General features: G+C 42.4%; 1 protein-coding gene across 3 annotated transcripts in view; it reads left to right on the top strand.

The window, feature by feature from the left end:
- adarb2 (adenosine deaminase RNA specific B2 (inactive)) overlaps positions 1-25413 on the top strand; it is an 870518-nt gene that overhangs the window by 701426 nt on the left and 143679 nt on the right. For all 3 annotated transcript variants that reach the window (XM_034171864.1, XM_034171857.1, XM_034171872.1), the window contains one exon: positions 10235-10349. In XM_034171864.1, coding sequence (XP_034027755.1) covers positions 10235-10349 — 115 coding nt within the window. The remainder of the gene's footprint in view (positions 1-10234; positions 10350-25413) is intronic.

Genomic DNA, 25413 nt, shown 5'->3' with positions numbered 1-25413 from the left:
TTTCCATCTCCTGGTGGGCCATTTATACGCTACACGTAGCGTGAAGGCCACTTGGAGACGAAGTCCATAATTACCTCGCGTGTAAAGAGCTTTGAGGTAGAGAAGACAGCATCTGAGCTGGTGGATGGCTGGTCATCGGTGTTGGTTTGGCTAGATATGGGATAAATTTAAAGGAATTAAAGTGATTAAATTTACTCAGTGGTAGTTGTACTTCTGTCCACTTATATGTGGAATAACACTATGATTAAATCTTCACATGGCTCATTTTGAAATGGTAGTGTGGAGAAACTCTCCATCTGCCTTTTTTTTCCTGCTTTTCATGTGTGATGACTGCTCAGATTTGGTTAGAAATGTTATTGCTATGTGTCTGGTGGTCAATAGGTGCTACAACAAATTAAGACAACACTTGCAAATGCAGAAAACATTTTCAAACGTGATCAATTCAACAGCAGGTAGTTGCATCAAAAATGCCTTGCAAATTGGGAAAAAAAAGAATTCAGGCATAGACAATACCAGTGGTGGGCACAGATAACCAAAAAATTAACTTCGATAACAAATAATCAGATAACTGAAAAGTTATCTTTGATAAAGAAAAACCAATAAACCACCCAAAAATGTATCGGAAGTTACAGATAAACGATAAATTCCAGTATTGTTTCTAGTATATTTGCAACTACTAATAAACTGAATTTGAGTTTAAACACCACGATCGCTTCTGAAAACATCAAAATGACAGTAGACCCAAACAATGAGCCCACACTTATATATTTGAACATCCTGCCTCCTGCTGGAAGCTCTTACTTACTACACACCTTACAGTGCAGAAGCACACTGAGAGCTGTCACCAAGTCCTACTCTGTACCAATCACAGCACTCCGGTCAGGCGGAGGTCTTGGAAAATAAAGTCATACTGACTTATGGTTTGGTGTATAAATAAAATGAATACTGATAGAATAACTCCATTAATGTCAATTCTGTCGTTTGTACAAAGTTAAAATATAACATATATCTTTTAATGTTGAATAATGCACTAATTCTGAGGTTTTATAACAAACACAGACAGATCGCAAAGGATTCTGGGTAAAATGTGCCTTAGCTGATTGGTTCAGTCATTCACTATGTAAACCAACATGTTAATGTGACGTGTGTTGTGTGTTGGTGTTTACAGATGTGCTTTTGTAAAATATTCCATTTTTATTTGTAAAAACAGGCATTTTTACGGAGCCCTGGAAGTGTCATCACAACATGTTTTGCATGTGGAGAGAATGTGAGAATGTTCAGATGATTTTTTATTCATGTGAGAATTTTTTGGACCGAATTTCAGGTTAATCGCATGTCCTGCATCATGTCGTGTACATGGAGTAACAAGCTGCGTTTAACATCTCACGACCACCTCCTGATTGCTGATCATATGGTCGAATGAAAATCAAACCTGTTTGATATTATTCTAGTCGGCCATCGTGAGGGTTTCCTGCTGCTGAGGGGCAACAAGCGTCCTACCGCCCGCACTGTGCATGTACAAACACAGCAGAGCTGTCTTGTAATGTTTTTGTTTTTTTTGTCGTTTTGTTTTTAAACTTTGATATCTCCCATCGAGAGTTTTTGTAAATTAAGTTTGAAAAAACTTAACTTGTGATTAAAAATATACAGTGTCTGCTCATCTTCAGGACGAATACTGCCATGAACTGCCATGAACACTAATGGCCAGTAGATGGCAGTAGAGGCCTTGAAATCTTTCCAAAACAAAATTCCAGATAATCCATGTCTGCTGCGACATTTAAGATGTGTGGAATTTAACAAACGTAAATACAATAACGTCTATAAACCCAGAGAATATATTCACAAGAGTTTTAGGCACTAGAGTTTAATGCTGTTGTCCGTGGAGCCTGACCAGAGTGTCTGAAATGCATTTGTCCTGTCGTGAACGTACTAATCCTACCCATAATGCACTGCTCGGCACAGCATGTCCACACTAAAACCTTAAAAATTAGCACATTACTTTAAAACGAAATCATATATCTGTTATTTTCACTTTATAAATCTTCAGACATGACAGTAATTTTAAATAACTTGTCAAAAATTAGTTTGGTTAAAATTTGAACCATAAGTTAAAAATGTATGCCTCTGGATGACTTGGGTGATATTGCCAGTGTATCAGTATGGTGTTAAAGGAAATGTTTTTTTCTTCTTCTTAAAAAACAGTTTTGCTTTTACCTGCGGAGGATTGTATTCTTTATAGAAGCAGCTGTCTTCTGTTTGTAGAGAGTAGAACCATACATCTGTTAGGAAATTTTTATCAGATAGGTGCGCAACTGATTTTCAATTTTAGAAATGTTTGCTGCTGTTCAGCTTTGTTGAGTATGTTATCGTTCTAAAAGTTATCAGACAAAAATTCATCGGAAGATAATTAGTCCGATAATGGTTTTTAAAGTTATCTAAAAAGATAATCCGATAATGAAAACGTTATCTTCGATAATTATCTGTTATCGGATTATCGGAACTGTGCCCACCACTGGACAATACAAATAACCTCCTACACATATAGAGTAACAATTAATTTGATAAACTGTCTTCTGCAAATTCAGGCAACACACACAAACATAAACTTGTTAAGTTTCACAACACAACAGAAGCACGAACAACACAATGGAAGTACTACACAAAACTGACTTCAACTTTTCAGGGCATTGTAAATAAAATGGCCCCATGACAGACTGGTGTCCTGTCCAGGGTGTACCGCACGCACCATGACTGTTGGAATAGGCTCCAGCCCTCATGACCTTAATTGGAGGAAGCGGTTGAAGATCAGTGACTGTAAATAAAATAATAAAATTCTTATTGATTATACTGTTATGTTGGATGTAGTTTCATAAGAAAATAAATAAACTTACTCAGCTCTATCAACCAAGTAGACCAAAAGGACGTGATTTACTAAAGGTTTGTGTGTGTAAAAACGTACACAAATACCATAGATCCCACTAATGAAGATAGTGTCTTTGCAATGCATAAAATAGCACATAATTAACACATTTGCTAACATATGCAACATTAACATATGCAATTTGAGGTGTGTCCACCCAAGTGCTCAAAACTGTCAGTGTTCAACATGTAAATAGGTAAGGTTTGCATACTCAACACGATTTATCCAGGGTAAAATTTACTGTAATTTACTGTAGCACATTTAAAACCTTGGTACTAACATATGCAGTGTTGCACCATCTATGCAGACACATAAATGTGATTTGAAGTCATTCTGCATGAGCTGTTTGGTTCTGAATTTATTTATTTCAACTCATTAACCTTTTTTAATATAAAAAAAATATGATTAAACATTAATTTAGAGTGGCCTATCTATCACCAAATCAAATTAAATGTGACATTTATCATATATTTGTATTTCCCCCTTTTAACCAATGTAGCATTTCTATCAGGAATTTGTCTTTTCAGACTGAACATCTGTCCAAACGTGGACAGATGCATCCCCCTGACAGAGGTGCTGCTCCAGTCCACATCTCTCACTGGTGTTTGCTACAGTTTACAGACAGAAGGAATAGACACTGAGTATATTTACAACAGGGTAACTTAATAAAATCTAAATCATCTTTATTTGTGCTTTTCACAGCAATAGTGTTGAATCTGGGTTGTGCCACACACCTCATCCCTCACGTGAACTAGCAGAGAAATTACTTTCAAGGCACCTTCATTTTTGATTTGGTAAATATTTGGTAAACAACATTTTCAGTTAAAATGTGTTTTTGTCTTATTTTGTGCATGGCTGCAAGTGGCTGGTTGAATATCATTTTGCCTTTATGTTCAATAACACACATAAAATCCTCATTTCCTTACTGTTGTCTAAGTCATGTTACCACCCACTGTCATTTGGCATTGTCATTAATTATTCTTTGTAAATCACCCGCAAAACCTTCACCAATCCAATTCGCAAAACTTTGGAAAGCCGACGCAATTTAACATTCATTATATGGGATCTTTATAAATCAGGCCCAAATTGTGGAGTGCCGCGATACAAACCTCTGAGCAGAAACCGGTGTTGGTGTCGTGAAATTTTCTGTATTTGGGTGCATTGTGTGAATTTGCAGTAAACACTTTATAAAATTATGTTGTTGCATTTTTGTGCAGGTTATATGTGTTTGTGGTCTCTTAGTCTAGGACCTAGATGAGACATATATGCACATCATTTAGGAGAGGATAACCAAACTAATATAGACTAATATGACCCCAGTGAACAACTTGGGATATATGCCAAAATCTCTATCTGGGATGAACAGCCCGAATATGACCACGCCCTTTTTTGCCCAGAGTGTTACTTCAAATACAGCTGTATTTTCTAAACTGCAGCAGGCATAGATTCATCAAGGTATTCAAAATGTTCAGAATGAACAGTTTGGGAGGGTCCTCAAAGAGTGTAAAATTTCTAATTTTGATATTTTAAGAGAAAACCACTAGAAAACATTTGGTCAAACGGCCTACATACAGTCCGGAATCGCCACATATTTAGTAAGTTAACTTTTTGGGCTATTGGCTGTTCGTAAATTTCCTTGATAATCTCTAAAACATTTTAATATCTCTAGATACTGCTGTCTGCTAAATAAACAAGTTTTGTTTTGTATTTTTCACTTTAAATCAATATTCCGTTGATAACAGCATGACTGAAAATATACTTCGGAAATGTTTGATTTCTTTCGATGTACAGTAATAAGTTACCCCACTTATTTTAGCCATTTTCTCTTAAAATATCAAAATAGAAATTTTACACTCTTGTATGACCCTTCTAAATATGTACTGGTCATTCTGAACATTTTAAATACAGCTGTATTTGAAGTAACACTGCGGCCATTTTTGGGCTGTTCGTCCCAGATAGAGATTTTGGCACATATCCCAAGTTGTTCATTGGGGTCATATTAGTCTAGAACAGTTGAGTTATCCTCTACTAAATGATGGATACATGTCTCAGCTTGTTCCTCTACAACTGTTTTTGCATGGATGCTTTTTAAAATGTGCACTACATTTTTGGATGCATCTACCTGTTGGTGAACTGCAGATGTTTGTTTTTTTTAATTATTATTTGTAAGTGTTTTCTGCTTTTGCTGGTGTCTTGATTTGGAAGTGTTGTGGCTTGATATTCCTGTGACTACAGTTGCACATATTCACACATATTATCCGTGTCCCAAGGATAAATTGGTAAGCATAAACATATACCAGCGGCACGGTGTAGCAGCACGGTGGCTTAGTGGCTAGAAGATCGTGAAGAAGATTGTGGGATTGCTTCCCATCTGGGCCTCTCTGGGTGTTCTGGCATCCTACCACTTCCAAATATCTGCGGGTTAGGTGAATTGGTGACTGTAAATTAACTGTAGGTGTGTGTGTGTGTGTGTGTGTGTGTGTGTGTGTGTGTGTGTGTGTGTGTGTGTGTGTGTGTGTGTGTGTGTGTGTGTGTGTGTGTGTGTGTGTGTGTGTGTGTGCGTGTGTGTGTCCGTCCAGGGTGTGCCCCACCTCAGACCCTATGACTGCTGAGATTAGTTCTACTTCTTGCCATTAGAAGTAAAGTGAACTTAATCATCACAGTTTTTTCTTATTATTTGTAATGCATGCACTGCATTAGTAAGCAGAAGCTAAATGGGCTAATTAATGTTGCTATATCAGGCACAAAACACAAGTAAACTGCTTCTTTTGGCCACTTGCTGTTTCTGTTGTTGTTGTCTCATGCAGTCCAAACAAGTGCCATACCTAGCAGTATGAAAGTTATATTCCCTTTTTATTCCAGAGCCTGGTCTTTCAGTTTGAGAGCATGATTCTTTAAATTTACTCATTCTCTAAGACAAAGAATGATTTCTCTTTCGCTTCTACTACTTCTTTTTCTACTCCTTCTCCTCCTTCTCCTTCTTCTACTCTTTCTCCTCCTCTTCCACCTTCCAGAGTGTGAATCACAGTACCTCATTCAGTATACAAGAGCACCTTGTCATGCATGTAGACATTGCCATCTTAAGACCATGAATGATGATGCAGTATGTTTTCATATATGTCACTTCAGAATATGAGTTGCAGGATCTCCCAAACTGGAAGGGGGTTGGGAGACATTGACTTATATTCCAGAAAATATAGTAATTTGTTTCCTTACCCTATAAACATTTGGGCCATGTATCAGTCAGGACTATTTCAACAGAACCACTTCAAACACTATGAACAGCGTACATTATGTCATTGTTGAACAATTTTTAAAACCTTTGTCTGATTGATTACAAACTTTATATGAATAATAATATACTAGGTTTCCCCACCCTATGAACTTTTGGGTGATATGGGCTGCATTTATGTAGCGCTTTTCCATCTGAATCTGAAACTCAAATCATTTTACAATGATGCCTCATATCCACCCATTCACACACACCGGTGTTACAGTGCTGCAATGCAAGGCACTCACTACACACCAGGAGCAACTTGGGGATTATGGACCTTGCCCAAGGGCTCTTCATGGTTTTCCAGCTTGAGCGGGGTTTGAGCTGTTGGATCCTCTAGCCTCAAGCCCACCACTTAACCACCAGACCATCACCTTATATACCCTCATGCTCATCTATATGTGTGTGCATCCATCCTTTTAATTGTTATGCATGTGGCTTATATATAAATGGTTCATTTACAACTGGATCCTCGGCCATGAGTTGCCTCGTTATGTTAGTACTGCAACATGCACATGAAAAATGAAATGGATAAACCCAAACCCTTGGGGTACAGCATCCATATTTGTGCTCACTTTGTGTGTCAACTGATAGCGACAAGGACTTGGACATGCCTCTAACAGGTCAGTGGACAAAGATCAAATGCAAGATCCACCTATGAACAAGATCTACACCAAAATTTGTTTAACTCCTCCATGACCCAAGGCCTACCTCTCAAAGATATTCCTGGTCATGTCCTTCCAGATATCCTGCTGACACCAAACAAACCATCACATCCTCATTATCAGAGGTCAAAAATTGTTTTCATATTTTGTCATCAGTTGCCTCTACAAGGTAACAATTAGCTACATAAATTAAATCAGATGTAGTAAGCAGCAACCCAGCAAACAATTTTACATTTCTAAAAAATTTTGGCAAGGTAGTACAGTGGGGTAAAAAAGTATTTAATCAGCCCCTGATTGTGCAAGTTCTCCTACTTAGAAAGATGAGAGAGGTCTGTAATTTTCAACATAGCTACACTTTAACTATGAGAGACAAAATGAGAAAAAAAATTGAGAAAATCACATTGTAGATTTTTAAAGAATTTATTTGTAAATTCATTCAGTCATTCATCTTCTACCGCTTAATCCAATTAAGGGTCGCGGGGGGCTGGAGCCTATCCCAGCAGTCATAGGGTGCAAGGTGGGGTATACCCACGACAGGACACCAGTCTGTCGCAGGGCCACAAACAGACAAACAAACACAGACACACCTGACCTTCTCGCTGTGAGGCAACAGTGCTAACCACTAAGCCACCGCGCTGCCCTATTTGTAAATTATGGTGGAAAATAAGTATTTGGTCACCCACAAACAAGCAAGATTTCTGACACTCAGAGACCTGTAACTTCTTTAAGAAGCTCTTCTGTCCTCCACCTGTTACCTGTATTAATAGCATCTGTTGGAACTCCTTATCTGTATAAAAGACACCTATCCACAGCCTCAAACAGTAAGACTCCAAACTCAACCATGGCCAAGACCAAAGAGCTGTCGAAGGACACCGGGAAGAAAATTGTAGCTGTGCACCAGGCTGGGAAGAGTGAATCCACAATAGTCAAGCAGGTTGGTGTGAATAAATCAACTGTGGGAGCAATTGTAAGAAAATGGAAGACATACAGGACCATTGATAATCTCCCTTGATCTGGGGCTCCACGCAAGATGTCATCCCATGGGACCAAAATGATCATGAGAACGGTGAACAGAAATCCCAGAACTACACGGAGGGACCTGATGAATGACCTGCAGAGAGCCGGGACCAAAGTAACAAAGGCTACACACTACGCAGAGAGGGACTCAAATCCCGCAGTGCCAGGAGTGTCCTCCCGCTTAAGACAGTACATGTCCAGGCCCGTCTGAAGTTTGCCAGAGAGCATGTGGATGATCCAGAAGAGGACTGGGAGAATATCATGTGGTCACATGACACCAAAATAGAACATTTTGGTAAAAACTCAACTCCAAGAACACCATATCTACTGTGAAGCATGGGGGTGGAAACATCATGCTTTGGGGCTGTTTTTCTGCAAACGTAACAGGACGACTGATCCGTGTTAAGGGAAGAATGAACGGGGCCATGTGTTGTGAGATTTTAAGCCAAAACCTCCTTCCATCAGTGACAGCATTGAAGATGTAACATGGCTGGGTCTTCCAGCATGACAATAATCCCAAACACACCGCTCAGGCAACAAAGGAGTGGCTCCGTAAAAAGCATTTCAAGGTCCTGGAGTGGCCCGAGCCGGTCTCCAGACCTCAACCCCATAGAAAATTTGTTGAGGGAGTTGAAAGTCTGTGTTGCCCAGTGACAGCCCCAAAACATCACTGCTCTAGAGGAGACCTGCATGGAGGAATGGGCCAAAATACCAGCTACAGTGTGTGCAAACCTGGTGAAGACTTACAGGAAACATTCGACCTCTGTCATTGCCAACAAAGATTGTTACAAATTATTGAGTTGAACTTTTATTATTGACCAAATACTTATTTTCACCATAATTTACAAATAAATTCTTTAAAAATCCTACAATGTGATTTCCTGGATTTTTTTTTTTCTCATTTTGTCTCTCATAGTTGAAGTGTACCTATGTTGAAAATTACAGACCTCTCTCATCTTTCTAAATAGGAGAACTTGCACAATCAGAGGCTGACTAAATAGTTTTTTTACCCAACTGTATGTTGGCTGTGCCAATGTAATGAATCAACATTTCAGCAACTGTGACGAGTTATGGAAACGTTGCCACCATGTTGTGTAGAAATATTGTAATACAACATACCTACAACATTTATGCAATGTTTGTATTTTAAGCCAACCTTTGTACAACCAATAAAAGGAATCCTTGTTTGCAAGGATTTTAATGGAAAATATTTAGTAGGTTTTACACCAATAATACCAGTATGTTGAAAGCTACGTATGTTTACGCACCTTTGAAGTCATGGAAAATCATCCACACCTTCACCTAGGATTCAACTGGGGACTCCTAACACATCAGTCAATGTCTTACCACTGCTGTACCTTGGCTCTCAATAAATAGAAATGGTTCAGAATTACATGAACATGCATACATTTGGACATCAACATTGTAACAGCATTACTGGGACTCTACATAATGACATTGTGGCAACATTAAAGCTCAACCAAAATACAGTGTTGCATTTTCATAGTGTGTTTGCTTGATTACTGACAATTAGAGGACCAACATGCAGGCTGGCATTCCAGTCCAGGTGTGTGCTTCATGTTACCTGTCTGTATCCTTGGTCAAGACACTTCATCTGTAGTGTCCCAGTCCACCTAGCGCCACATGGGCTGGGGAAGTAACCTGTGATGGATTGGTGTCCTGTGCAAGGGGAGTCCAGCTGTAATCCGCTTTACTCATGGTACCTGTGAACATACACCAACCTGTTGGGCCTCACAACCTGTATAGGAGGAACCAATGAATCTGTTTTATTTGTGCCAGCTTTGAAACCTCTAAAATAAACTTAAAAATCTCCACTCACGGCCACTTTATGAGGTGCACCTGTTCACTTGCTTAACAAAATTGCTAATCAGCTAATTGCATGGCAGCAACGCATTGCATTTAGGCTTCTAGGCATTTAGGCAAAACGGCGTCCAACCCCAGTGTGTGTGTGTGTGTGTGTGTGTGTGTGTGCGTGCATGTGTGTGTGTGTGTGTGAGAGAGAGAGAGAGAGAGAGAGAGAGAGAGAGAGAGAGAGAGAGAGAGAGAGAGAGAGAGAGAGAGAGACTCCTGCAATGGGTTCTTTCAGTGGGCTCGATGCCGCGTTAGTCAGCATGCTAATGCTGAAGACATAACCTGTAATTGAGAGAATATCTGGCTGTTTGTTGTGTTCTTGTAGCCAGACAGGTAAGTTGACCTTCAGGCCACCAGGTCAAAAACTCACTGTATTGCCTCACTACATATGCATAAAATGGAATATTATACAGCAAAATGAAACCTATGAAGCCCCTCCCATGGACCGTGTCTAGCAGGAATTAAGGGAGTGATTGTGTTTTTCAGGACTTTGCTGATTCAATATTCCACTTGGTGAGGGAGAAGTATCGTTCACTGGTGGGCGGCTGCAGTCCTGCACACACTCGACACAAATCCCTGGCAGGCATCGTAATGACCCGAGGTATGGCAAATTTCATTGACTTTTATATATCATTTTGAATTATTGAAGTGGTGCAATATAGAAAGCGTGAGATGGAGATGGGTGGACAGAGAGAGCGAGTGGTAGAGAGCGAGAGAGAGAGAGAGCGAGAGAGTGAGAGAGAGAGAGAGAGAAAACGAGAGAGGATGAGCAATGGAAAGGGAAAGGAATACAAGACTGGGTGTAAAATGATAAACCAAGGCAGGAAAAAAAGGAGTTTCCACTCCATGCTGTACCATGCACTCGTGTAGTAGAGTGTAGACACATGATGAATTATTGACTATTGTGAGTCTCTGAAGAGAATCAGATATGGTAGTGCCAGTCATCCCACTGTATGCTGGACTTGTCATGCTCAGGCGCTTTTGACAGGAGTTCCTGGTGCCACAGCGGGAATCTTAACTAGATCGTGTTAAAAAGTGAATCTAACACCGGAGCAGTGAGGGGAGCAGCAGGAAATCAGCTTTGGCTTTTGTAATGTGTACTGCATTCTTGTACATATGAACACGTTCATTCAATCACACAGGTACACCACTGCAAATTAAAAAAAACTCTTTTGCAAAGAAATACACCCATGTACAGTGCATCCAGAAAGTATTCACAGAGCTTGACTCTTTCCACATTTTTTATGTTACAGCCTTATTCCAAAATGGATGAAATTCGTTTTGTTTTTTTTTGTTTTTTTCTCAAAATGCTACACACAATACCTCACAATGACAATGTGAAAAAAGTTTGTTTTTTTGGTTGTTTTTTTTTTATTTTTGCAAATTTATTAAAAATTGTAAAAAAAACAAAACAAAAAAAAAAACCTAAGAAATCACACGTACATAAGTATTCAAAGCCTTTGTCTTGAAGCTCAAAACTGAGCTCAGGTGCATCCTGTTTACACTGATTATCCTTGAGATGTTTCTACACCTTAAGTGGAGTCCACCTGGGGTAAAGTCAGTTGATTGGACATGATTTGGAAAGACACACACCTGTCTACATATAAGGTCCCACAGTTGACAGTGCATGTCAGAGCACAAACCAAGCATGAAGTCAAAGTAACTGTCTGTTGACCTCTGAGACAAGATTGTCTTGAGGCACAAATCTGGGGAAAAATTTCTGCTGCTTTGAAGGTCCCAATGAGCACAGTGGCCTCCATCATCTGTAAATGGAAGAAGTTTGGATCCACTAGGACTCCTCCTAGAGCTGGCCGCCCGTCTAAACTTAGCGATTGGAGAGAAGGGCCTTAGTCAGGGGGGTGATCAAGAATCCGATGGTCATTCTGTCAGAGCTCCAGCAATCCTCTGTGGAGAGAAGAGAACCTTCCAGAAGAACAACCATCTCTGCAGCAATCCACCAATCAGGCCTGTATGGTCGAGTGGCCAGAAGGCGCTCCATAAAAGGCACATGGCAGCCCACCTGGAGTTTGCCAAAAGGCACCTGAAGGACTCTCAGATCATGACAAACAAAAATTTTCTGGTCTGATGAGACAAAGATTGAACTCTTTGGCATGAATGCCAGGTGTCATGTTTGGAGAAAACCAGGCACTATCCCTACAGTGAAGCATGGTGGTGGCGGCATCATGCTGTGGGGATGTTTTTCAGCGTCAGGAAGTGGGAGACTAGTCAGGATTGAGGGAAAGACAGTTATCACTAAAAAACGAGTCATCATAACATGACATCACTCCTGGAATTAATCTGTGGCTCCATTCTTAACATTAGCAGCTACATTCCATTGAAGCGCATGGTTGGACTTCTCTAAAAGCTACGTCACTGCACATGAAAACACGAGTACTTTATTTTTGGAAGACTCTGTAGCTGTTTGATGTGAATACCGTATACTTTGAAACCGGTCACGGAAGTGCACAAAGTAATCCCCGTGGAAGATTGGATGGTCACTAACAGCCTAAATCTAAATTGCTATGATTTTGGTGTGACATGTCCTTGAACCTACTGGGGAGGTCATGGTCTAGTGGTTAAAGCGTTGGGCTTGAGACCAGAGGATCCTCGGTTCAAATCTTAGCCTGACCAGAAAAATCACTAAGGGCCCTTGGGCAAGGTCCTTAATCCCCTGGTTGCTCGGTGTGTAGTGGACGCCTTGCATGGCAGCAACCTCACACTGGGGTGAATGTGAGGCACTGATGTGTGTCTGATGCAGAGGGAAAAGCGCATTATAAATGCAGTCCATTTACCATTTACTGCAATTTACATGGTATACCTATGTTTTTGCCTGAATAGGTATAAAAATATTTTTGTTTATTTCCTTCATGCTCACGAAAAAAGACAATGTGGGGTCCAATCATAGTCCAACATTTTGGCTATGAGTTAGACCTGAAGATACCGTGCTGCATAAGGATGAATAAAAATTACACTCAGATATAAATACACATGCGCTGAAAATGCACACATAAGCACTCATAAGTCTACATACTGACACACACACACACACAGAGTTGCATAGAGGTGTGTTATCTCCCCGTGTGGCTGCAGGTTGTGGTGGTGCAGGGGCCAGTGAGGAGGGATCAGTATCTTAGCTGTCTTTAGACTTCAGTGAGACCAGCACTCATCCTGACCAAATCCAATCCCTCTCCTCTGCCTCCCAGTAATTGCTTCTGTTTGTTTATTAATAGAACATGTTATCTTCAAAGATCCAGACGCGGAGTTGCCAAGTATCCGCCGCAGTGGCGGCAGCATGGTGGCCAACATCCATGCTGCCGTCAGACACCTAGCTAGACAGGAACACTGGGGAGACCTGTTCTTTTCTATTCCTCCTCTCTGTGTCTCTGCCTCAAGAATATTAATCAGAATCCATCTTTGAGCCAAAGACACGCAGTGAACACCGCCACCACCCTCGCTGGAGTCCCGCTGAGATAGTTGAGCCCCAACATGAGTGAGATTAACCCGGCCAGCGGGCGGAGAGCAGTGAGGAAGCTGTCAAAGCAAACTGCCAGCAACACATTGTCAAACAATGTAAAAAATCTTGCTTGAATCACTGTGATAAAACTCATTGTCTGGATGCAAACAGCATTTTAATCAGTAGTGTGACAGTTGAGGTAAAACTAACTTTTTTGTTTGTGGATTAGTTTTTTCTAAACACACAAATTACCTTCCACTAAAATTTATTTCCACTAACTTTACATCAGCTAAACTTTTTTTTTTAATAAAACTGAATGATCAAAAATCACGCATGTTTATTCCTGTTGGAGCTCATACGCTAATTCAGTAAGTTCAGTAAGTGCTTGAAAGCAACAGGCATCATTTTTAGAAGATGGAGGAGCAGAAGATAAAAGCCAGAGAACATGCATTAGATTTTTTTAAAGAAATCCCATGTGTATTTTTATATCTTAAAATTTTTTATGTGTTTAAAACTTGCTGTACTGTGATAAACTGTATTTGTAAATTTAATTATCTGTGTACATCTTGATCATCATCTGATCTTGGTGTGCTAAACATTTTTGAGAACATCCATTTTTAAGCCCCTGTCACACAAGAATGTGGAGGAACCATTCCGACACTAATCGGACGCAATCGGCGTGGTCAGCCGTGGTCCGAACACAGATGACACAGACTGCTGTCAGACGGCACCGACATTAGAGCTGTCATTCATTCACTCACTCACTCACTCACTCACCCACCCACGCAATCAAATCTCCTCTCGTCCTCACATTCCCGGTGCTAAACTGACCTCTCATCAGTGTGTGTCTCACATGACGGAATGCGCGTGTGTACGTGTGTAGAACAGATGATCCGAGTGATGAGTGTGTGTCCACTCAGCTGCGTGCATGTGTTCATGATGGCTGAACAAGCCATGTGTGCCTGCGTGTGTAGAACAGGTGATCAAAGCAGCGTGCAATTGTGTGGCCGAAATGTTTGCTCACCTGCGTGTATATGTGTTCATAAACGCTGTACCAGCCACTCCGCATGCGTGCGTGCGTCTCACATGCACCCAGGACATGCTGGAGGGACTACATCTCTCGGCTGGCTTTGGAACGCCTTGGGGTTCCCCCGGAGGAGCTGGAGGAGGTGTGTGTAGATCGGGAGGTCTGGGCGGCTTTGCTTGAGCTGCTGCCCCCGCGACCCGACTCTGGATAAAGTGGAAGAAAATGGATGGATGGATGGATGGATATATATATATATATATAGTCATTTAAACTTGTAATTTCGTCAAAATATGTAATTGCCTTTAATGTTATCAGGATGCTCCCTCGTGGCGCCGGGACCGCGTTTTGTACTATGATCAAGGTGAAATGACAGTGAAAGTGTGTGTTTAGGTGTGTTTTCATGGTGTTTAGGTGTATAGTATTTGTTCATTGGGGGTTCGGTATGGACGGGTGTTTGTTCCCAATCCGACCCTGCACACACACACACACACACACACACACACACACACACACACACACACACACACACACACACACACACACACACACACACATCCCTAACAGTCAAACTCAATCAAGACTCGCACTAAGCTGCACTTTATCTTTTTATCTTTTCATCTCCTCATCGTCACCTCCTCTCTTCCCTGTACACTCATTCTCATGTAGATACATACACACACCACCTGTAAATATTTTCTTTATTTTAAGTGTGTTTCTTTACCTTTATTTTTTTCTTTACCGTTATTATTTAAGTGTTTTATTTATGTGTGCTGATTTATTTATTATGTGCCTTGCCGGGAGTGTGCAAAATTTCGTTATGCCTGCATAATGACAATAAAGATCTTGATTGTTTGATTGATTGATTGACTGATTGATTGATTACAATTAGATTTTTTTTTTCTTCAAACCATTTCACTCCTGATGTTGGAATGTGTAAACATACAAAAGGCCTCCAACTGGCTGTTGCCCCAATGCACATTATTAACTGGAGTAAAATATTCTGTATATCAATAATATAATAGTCAAAACCTTCAAAAACAACAACACCATCAAAGGCAATTATTTATTTTAAAAGCAGTCACCAGTTGGGAAGAACAATTTCCAAAAGGAATTTCTTGGAAAATTAAAATTCAAACTCCACATAAATGACTTTACAGTGATCTATCTTAACTCTAAGTAGCTGCAATCAACAGACACTGTAAAGCCATTATCTGAATCCCTTTATTCTCTATGGTTACAAAACAGGCAAAATGTTTCCTAATAATAAGCCACCATTATCTCTGAGCACCATAAAGCAGGCATTAAAACATTTTCTTCTGAAGAGGAATAAGCTCTCAAAGTCAACTTTTAGTAAACTCATTTATATGCCATTTAGATTGAGCTTCATAAATTCCATCTTTCATTCATTCTTTCATCCCAAGATGTTGGATGATTACAGTGAATGTCATCCAATGCGTTGTTACAATCACAGAAAATCTCTGAAAGTGGCTGGCATTTGCAATGGGAGGGGAAAGGAAAAAAAACTTGGCATGTGTAGAAAATGCACCCTGTTGAATCTTTATTAGCTTTAACAGACAACCGCTGTGAACATATAAGGGTGTCTTTGTGGAAAGCTACTGAAGCTGAAATTTCTCTCTGCTGCTGCCACATACCTCGGGCAAATCTCAGTTCATTTTTTGCTTCTTAGCAAGCTGTTTGTTGCTCGATGTTATTACTGATCTTTAAAATTAGCAGCGGCCAGAAAAGCAGATAAAGAGTTAAAAGCATTTAACCACTTGAAAAACAGATCTGCAGACTGAAAATCGGAGCTTAACCATCATTTGGAATTAATTTGTCTGTAAACCTTTGTTCTCATTTCGTCTGCTGTCCCTGTGGATTTTTTTCTGTGGTCTCGTCATCCTTTTTTCAATAAACCAGATTTAGAAGCAGCTTTTCTTGTCCAACAAATACGAGGTCTATTAGAAAAGTATCCGACCTTATTATTTTTTTCAAAAACCATATGGATTTGAATCACGTGTGATTACATCAGACATGCTTGAACCCTCGTGGGCATGCGAGAGTTTTTTCACGCCTGTCGGTTACGTCATTCGCCTGTGGGCAGTCTTTGAGTGAGGAGTCGTCCACCCGCTCGTCGATTTTTTTCATTGTTTAGGAATGGCTCAGAGACTGTTGCTTTGTTTGATAAAAATTTTTTCAAAACTGTAAGGCACAACTGAGTGGACACCATTCAATAAATTCAGCTGGTTTTCGGTAAAAATTTTAACGGCTGATGAGAGATTTTGGTCTGGTAGTGTCGCTTTAAGGACGGTCCACGGCGCCTGACGGCGATCTGCGCTTCGAGGCGGCAGCGTCTCGCCGTTTCAAGTTGAAAACTTCCACATTTCAGGCTCTGTTGACGCAGTAAGTCGTCAGAGAACAGAGAACTTTCAGAAGAAGTCGGCATGAGGAGTTTATTCGGACATTCCATTGTTAACGGTCATTTTGTAATGAAAGAACGTGCGGGCAGAGTCGCATGTCGGGCTGGACCCAACCGCGGGGGGGTCGCGGCAGGAAAAACACCTCCGTTGGAAATCTTAACGGGCAAGTTGGAACATGCCCAAGCTGTTAAACAATTTCTCAGTTACTCACTTGTTGAAAGCCATTAAAAGCTGCCTGAATTCTACAAATGGTTTTCAACACGGAGGTGTTTTTCCTGTCGCGGCGCACACAGATTTGCCGAGTCGTCACGGAAACGACTCGGCGAATTTGCGCGTACATCTTTCATTAAAAAAATGTCCTTAGACAGTGGAATGTCCGCATAAATTCCTCATGCCGGCCTCTTCTGAATCTTCTCTGTTCTCTCACGATGTCGTGGGTGAATTAAGCCTTAAATTAGGATGTTTTCAGCTCGAAACAGGCCGACGACAGCGCCTGGAAGCGCTGCAGGACGTCCCGCTCCATGGGAAGTCCTTACACCGACAGAAACACCCCATAATCTCTCATCAGCCGTTAAACTTTTCACAGAAAACCAGCTTAATTTCTCGAATAGTGTCCACTCGGATATTCCTCACAGGTCCAGAAAAAATTTTGATAAAGCAACGCGCGCCGTCTCGAGCAGCGTGTGAAACAAAGGAATTCAGCCGAGAGGGCGGGACCACATCTCACTCAAGGCCTGCCCACAGGGAAATGACGTCACCGACACGCGTGAAAAAACTCACGCATGCGCACGAGGGTTCAAGCATGATTGGTGTAATCGCATGTCATTCAAATCCATATAGTTAAAAAAAAAATAAAAGGGTCGGTTTATTATCTAAGAGACCTCGTAAATCTTGGGGGGGGGGGGGGGGGGGACCTGACAGAGACCGAATGTTATTTTATGTCTAATTTTTCCATGCTTCAGCACATTAAAATAAGTGGTGCTCACAATTAGCATAAAAGTTAGCTTTGACACCTGCTAATCCGCCAACTGAAAATTTGGCAGTGATAACACTAAGCCGATCCTCTGAGGTAGCATGATATCACAACACTTTCCCTTCCACATTTCACAGCTTTGGCTATATTTATGTCTTGTCCATTTGCAAAACACCCACATATACTCAACAAAATATAACGCAACACTTTTGGTTTTGCTCCCATTTTGTATGAGATGAACTCAAAGATCTAAAACTTTTTCCACATACACAATATCACCATTTCCCTCAAATATTGTTCACAAACCAGTCTAAATCTGTGATAGTGAGCACTTCTCCTTTGCTGAGATAATCCATCCCACCTCACAGGTGTGCCATACCAAGATGCTGATTAGACACCATGATTAGTGCACAGGTGTGCCTTAGACTGTCCATAATAAAAGGCCACTCTGAAAGGTGCAGTTTTATCACACAGCACAATGCCACAGATGTCGCAAGATTTGAGGGAGCGTGCAATTGGCATGCTGACAGCAGGAATGCCAACCAGAGCTGTTGCTCGTGTATTGAATGTTCATTTCTCTACCATAAGCCGTCTCCAAAGGCGTTTCAGAGAATTTGGTAGTACATCCAACCAACCTCACAACCGCAGACCACGTGTAACCACACCAGCCCAGGACCTCCACATCCAGCATGTTCATCTCCAAGATCGTCTGAGACCAGTCACTCGGACAGCTGCTGAAACAATCGGTTTGCATAACCAAAGAATTTCTGCACAAACTGTCAGAAACCATCTCAGGGAAGCTCATCTGCATGCTCGACATCCTCATCGGGGTCTCGACCTGACTCCAGTTCGTCGTCGTAACCGACTTGAGTGGGCAAATGCTCACATTCGCTGGCGTTTGGCACGTTGGAGAGGTGTTCTCTTCACGGATTAATCCCGGTTCACACTGTTCAGGGCAGATGGCAGACAGCGTGTGTGGCGTCGTGTGGGTGACCGGTTTTCTGATGTCAATGTTGTGGATCGAGTGGCCCATGGTGGCAGTGGGGTTATGGTATGGGCAGGCGTCTGTTATGGACGAAGAACACAGGTGCATTTTATTGATGGCATTTTGAATGCACAGATACCGTGACGAGATCCTGAGGCCCATTGTTGTGCCATACATCCAAGAACATCACCTCATGTTGCAGCAGGATAATGCACGGCCCCATGTTGCAAGGATCTGTACACAATTCTTGGAAGCTGAAAATGTCCCAGTTCTTACATGGCCGGCATATTCACCGGACATGTCACCCATTGAGCATGTTTGGGATGCTCTGGACCGGCGTATACGACAGCGTGTACCAGTTCCTGCCAATATCCAGCAACTTCGCACAGCCATTGAAGAGGTGTGGACCAACATTCCACAGGCCACAATTGACAACCTGATCAACTCTATGCGAAGGAGATGTGTTTTACTGCATGAGGCAAATGGTGGTCACACCAGATACTGACTGGTATCCCCCCCTCAATAAAACAAAACTGCACCTTTCAGCGTGGCCTTTTATTGTGGACAGTCTAAGGCACACCTGTGCACTAATCATGGTGTCTAATCAGCATCTTGGTATGGCACACCTGTGAGGTGGGATGGATTATCTCAGCAAAGGAGAAGTGCTCACTATCACAGATTTAGACTGGTTTGTGAACAATATTTGAGGGAAATGGTGATATTGTGTATGTGGAAAAAGTTTTAGATCTTTGAGTTCATCTCATACAAAATGGGAGCAAAACCAAAAGTGTTGCATTTATATTTTTGTTGAGTAAAACATCATGAGGTTTATGTCACAGAAATCCTACTTTACAATCACACTGCAGTCATTGTTAAATTATTTCCTTTTGCATTTATAATAAACACTTGTATTTATTTAGTGTTTGTTTTTCTGGTTGAAATAAGATATAAATAATCTACCAGACTTCAAAAAATATACAAGTTTCCATGTTATTTTATTGTCTAAAAATAAATGTCTGAGGTTCCTTATGTTAAACAAGAAATTATCTAATCTGAAATAACAGGTCATTTTAATACAGATGAAAGGTTTCTAAAGAACCATTTATTGATTTATTTACCTATTTTAATTACAAGTGTTCTAAACTTTTTAACAGTAATCAGAAATTTTGAGGTAACAACAACAAAAAAACATTTCCAATGATTTTTCTTCAGAAAACTGCTCTCTAAATGAGCAGTCCTGTCACACGTTAATGTTTTGTACAGATCAGTGGTTTCTGCACCAATTGGATTGGTCCAATCCATTTTGTAGAGATCAGTGGTTTCTGCCATGAGTCTTCCGTGTTTTGGCCCAATGCGTCGTTCCTATTGGACAATGCCAAGGTACATCACAGCTCAGAGTGTTGAAAGTTGGCGCACCTCATCTCGACAGAACACCGGCTCTGTGGTATGCAAGAGATCACTTGACCGAGGGTCTATACGTTTAAATAATAATTTTAAAAAATACTGTCATCACTCTTCACTCTTGGTCAGTCTCTTACAACGGTGCAGCGTAAATACACGAGCTTTCCAGGAGCGCATGTCTCCTCCGGTGCGCACTATTTTTTTTGGGGGGGGGGGGGTGGCGACCCCGCCCCCTGTGATAAACTCATCGCCCCCTTAATATTTTTTTTTCTGGCGCCGGGTCTGACAAAATGGAAGCAAATGCACACAAGCGGAAAAAAGTTTTTGTGTCTCCAAAGTGTGTGTGTGAGTGAGTGAGAGAGAGAGAGAGAGAGAGAGAGAGAGAGAGAGAGAGAGATTCACACAGCAGCAAATTAAGGAGCTGAAGTCCGTAACTGTTGCATGTAAAGATTAACAAAAGTAAAGCACAGTTAATTATGATAAAAGAAACGATTCCAACCTTGTATCAGTAGAAGAGCGGAGAGAAGTCCAGGCGCCGAGGACTCAATCCATTCACAGGGGCGGGAGCGGCCGCCTGCTCTTCCTGCAATCTGATTGGCCACCCTGTATGCTTCTCCATTGTCATTGGCTGTTGGTCATGTCAATCATTGTGCTCAATGTAAGTCTCTGTTCTGTGATCAAACGGAAACAAAACTGAAACCTAGAATAAGACTGCGCGGTGTATGAAACACTACACAACCTTTATTTTGACACAAATTCAGGAAGTGGCTCTGTAGCTGCGCCGATTAAATGCTGTAGCTTCACCGATCATGGACTTTCCTCGTGTTGACAGCAGCGCGCGGTTCAAGAACACTGTATATTTCCATAATCTCTATAAATATGGGAAGGCCGGCCCACGCACGTCTAAACGTGCAGTGGCCCACCGGGCAAATGCCCAAAATCACAGATTATCAGTCCGAGCCTCTGTGTGTGTGTGTGTGTGTGTGTGTGTGTGTGTGTGTGTGTGTGTGTGTGTGTGTGTGTGTGTGTGTGTGTGTGTGTGTGTGTGTGTGTGTGTGTGTGTGTGTGTTTGTGGTAGACATGGAGGTGTAAGTCTGTGTGTGATAGGAGTAGGTGTTTGTGTTTAAGGGGGGATGGTTCATGTTGACAGTTCTGTAGGGGGGTGGGATGCAGTGGTTCACTGCAGGGGGGCTATGGCTTTCACAGCTCTAGGGAAGAAGCTGTCCCTGAGTCTTTTCGTGGTGGCTTTGATGTTCCTGTACCGCAATGTTCCTGTACTGCTTCCCTGATGGAAGTGGTACAAACAGTGCATTGCCCGGGTGGGTGGGATCGGCAGCCATACGTCTGGCCCTCTTCTGGACTCAGGCAATGTAAATGGAGTCCAGATCTGGTAGACGGCGGCCCACAATCCCCTGTGCTGTTCTCACCACCCGGGCTAAGTCCTTTTTGTTTTGTGACGTGCAGCTGCCATACCACACCGTCACACTGAGACACAGGATGATCTCAATGGTGGCTCTGTAAAAGTTCACTAACACCTGAGAGGAGAGTCCAGACCACTTCAGCTTCCTGAGGAAGAAGAGCCGTTGTTGGGCTTTCTTTACCAGGTGTGAAGTGTTCACAGTCCAGGTGAGGTCAGAGGAGATGTGGATGCCCAGGAATTTAGTGCTGTCTACACGCTCCTCTGCCTCTCCGTGTATGCAGAGAGGAGCGTGCTCAGTCTTCCTGGACCTCCTGTAGTCCACGATGACCTCCTTTGTCTTGCTGGTGTTCAGGATGAGGTTATTCCTGGAACACCATTGTGTGATGTTCTGGACATCTTCTCTGTAGTGGGTCTCATCGTTGTTAGATATGAGACCCACCACAGTGGTGTCATCCGCGAACTTCACGACCATATTTGAAGGGTGAGTGGCAGAGCAGTCCTGGGTGAAGAGGGTGAAGAGGGCAGGGCTGAGCACACAACCCTGTGGCGTTCCGGTGTTGAGGATCAATGGTGGAGAGGTGGACTTCCCTATCCTCACCACCTGGGGCCTGTTGGTGAGGAAGTCACTGATCCAGTAGCAGAGCGATGGTGACAGACCCAGGTTGTGGAGCTTCAGGGCTAACACGTCCGGAAGAACAGTGTTGAAAGCTGAACTGAAGTCCACAAACAGCATCCTGACGTAGGTGTTTGGATGCTGCAGGTGAGTCAGGGCTGTGTGAAGTGCTAACGAGACAGCATCCTCCTTCAAACGGTTCTCCCTGTAGGCGAACTGCAGGCTGTCCAGGCCTGCAGGGATAGCGTCCTTGATGTATTTCAGGAGGATCCGCTCGAAGCACTTCATGATGACTGGGGTCAGGGCAACAGGACGGTAGTCATTGAGGCAGGTGATGGTTGTTGTTTTGGGCACAGGCACGATGATGGAGGACTTCAGGCAGACAGGGACCATGGAAAGCTGCAGCGACAGGTTGAAGATGTCCAGGAAAACCTCTGCCAGTTGGTCCGCACACGACTTCAGGGTCCGACCTGACACCTTATCTGGGCCTGCAGCCTTGTTGATGTTAATTCTCCTCAGGGTGGAAGTCACCTGGTGCATCTGCAGGGTGAGAGACTGATGCTGCACCTCTGGCTGAAGAAGGTGCACAGCCCCTCTGCTGCTTGGAGAGTCAAAGCGTGCAAAGAAGTTGTTTAAGGTGTTAGGCAGAGTGGGGTCATGGCTGACCTGCTGGTCACCGCGCTTGTAGTCCGTGATGGTCTGGATGCCTTTCCACATGTTGCGTGTGTTATTGTCCTTGAAGTTGTCCTCGATGCGTTGCTTGTATCTGTGCTTCACCAGCTGGATGCCCTTTTTTAGTTCTTTGCGGGCCCTGCTATAGTCCAGTTTGTCTCCGGCTCTGTAGGCTGCATCTCTGGCTTTTAGCAGGGCCCGCACTGTGCAGTCCACCCATGGCTTCTGATTAGGAAAAAACATGATTGTTTTTGTGGGGAGGACAGCATCAGTGCAGAAGTGGATGTAGGACAACACAGCTGACGTGTATTCCTCCAGGTCTGCGTCCTCTTTGAATACTCCCCAGTCTGTGTACTCAAAGCAGTCCTAAAGGGCTGAGGAAGCCTCCTCAGTTCAAACCTGAACGGTTCTGGTGGTGGGTTTGGTCCGGCAGATCAGAGGTCTGTAGGCGGGTATCAGTTTCACAGATATATGGTCTGACATACCAAGGTGAGGAGCTGCTGCAGCCTTGTATGCTCCTGGTATGTTACAGTATACCTGGTCCGGTGTGTTGTTGTCTCTGGTCGGAAAGTTTATGGATTTGTGGAATCTGGGGAGAACAGCTTTCAGTTCCACGTGGTTAAAGTCCCTAGCCACGATCACAGCCGCCTCTGGATTCGCGTTCATTTGGCCGCTGATCAGGCCATACAGCTCCTCCAGCGCTAACTTAGCGTTAGCTCACGGTGGTATATAGACTGCTATGATCATGACAGAGCTGAGTTCTCTAACAAGTTTGAACGGTCGGCACTTCACTGCCAAATATTCCAGGTCGGGGGAGTAGAAGGTTCCAATTAGGTTCGTAACTGTACACCACGAGTTGTGGATGTACAGTGCCAAACCTCCACCTCTGGTCTTGTCTGAGGCTGCAGTCCTGTCGGCCCGGAACAAGGAGCGCCCCGCTAATTCCACCGCTGCGTCTGGGATGTTGTTGTCCAGCCAGGTCTCCGTGAAGATCGTCACACAGCTGTCGGTCTTACTTGAGACGATCCTCAGTCTAATTTCGTCCAGTTTGTTGACGAGTGACCTGACGTTGGCGAGGAGGAGACTGGGCAAAGCCGGTCTGTGTGGGTTAGCGCGTAGCCTAGCACGTAGCCTGCTAATTTACTTCTAACAAATGTTGACATAATTTAAATTATACTTTTTGAATGTAAAAAGTTACAGTCATACCTCTCCAACCATAAACAGTTCTTCATGCTTGGTGACTCTGGTTCTGTGCTGGCCAGAGTCAAATAATGGCATGTTTCCACTCCATGGAACTTTGACATGATTCTATAACCCCAATTCCAATGAAGTTGGGACGTTGTGCATTTGGAATCATCTCAAAGGTAAGTATTTATAAATTTATATTGAAATGGCTTGTTAAACCAGTTGCATTTTCATTTCTTCTTATGAATATCTGTAAAGTTATGTTTATGATTTATCATTTTATCATAATCATTCAGATGAGTTGCGCTGTGGTGCGCAGGGCTGACACAGTGAGTCGCAGTGGCACACAGTGTTTTTGAATTGTTTGTGCAGTGTTCATGTGTAATTCACAAAATTAATGCGTGCCAGAGATTTTGAACATTTCAATATTTTCTTTACGCAGGCAGCCGCATAGTTTACAATGAGTTTACTACAAGTTTACAACCAGTTTGCAACAAGTTTACTCTGGTACAGCAGATTGCGTACAAGTGCATGACACACAACTGTCAGGATTTCAGCAGGTTTGAAGCCAAAGTTGCAGACAGACCAAACAGGAGTAAAGAGTAAATCATCTATTTACTGAAGTAATCAGATGAGTCCAGAACACAAAACCCGGTGAGTTCACAACTGGGGAACAGTCCAAATGATCAGCAACCAAGGAGGAGCATTTGCAGCAGCACTAGAACAAGGGTAGATGACCAAATGCTCAACAACTACGAACATGAGCAGAACAATCCAGAATAACCAAAGTGAGGACAGAACAATGACAAACTTAAATAGTGACATGTAACAAGGAAATGAGAGACAGGTGTGGTGATTGTGATGAGACACACCTGTGGAGGAACACCAAGTGGGGCCACACCTACAAACACACACAGGGACTGACAGAGACCGAGTAAAGCAGCACCTAGAACAAACCATAAATAGTAACCAACCAAAGGAGAACTGAAGAAGGGCTCAAGTGTGACATTTAGAAAAACACAACAAACAAATACACAGGACATAAAACCTCACCAACAATCCACCGTGTGTGCTATCACAGGCAGTCTACAAGGAACAATATGGCAAAACCATGCTTGAGACATGCATGTCAGTTGTGTGTGCCGTGTCCTAGAAGGTTGCAGACTGCCTGTGGACACTTTGTGCCCTGCACAAGCAAATTTTATAGGTCTTGTGAAAAAAGTCTCTGGAGAACTTTGTGAACGGTGTTGGTGTTACGACTCACATAATCAAGATTTGTCCTCCTTGGATTTCATATATTAGTTAGTTGAAAACAGCTTCCTGCACTGCATGAGTTGAAAGCTCCGCAGACCGGAATCTGGCATGGAGATCATCAGGAGAGAATGCATCACTGTTTCAGGCTTTTCCTCTCTACAGCTTTAATGATGCACCGAGCCCACTCACCAATGTGAGGTCTCCTTGCCAGTTCGACTGTATGCTGAACATTCTTTTGTACATACATTCTTTATATTTTGTATT

This window comes from Thalassophryne amazonica, chromosome 1 (assembly GCF_902500255.1).
Source record: "Thalassophryne amazonica chromosome 1, fThaAma1.1, whole genome shotgun sequence".
NCBI classification, from domain to species: Eukaryota; Metazoa; Chordata; class Actinopteri; order Batrachoidiformes; family Batrachoididae; genus Thalassophryne; species Thalassophryne amazonica.
This window is presented reverse-complemented; position numbering and strand designations above follow the sequence as displayed.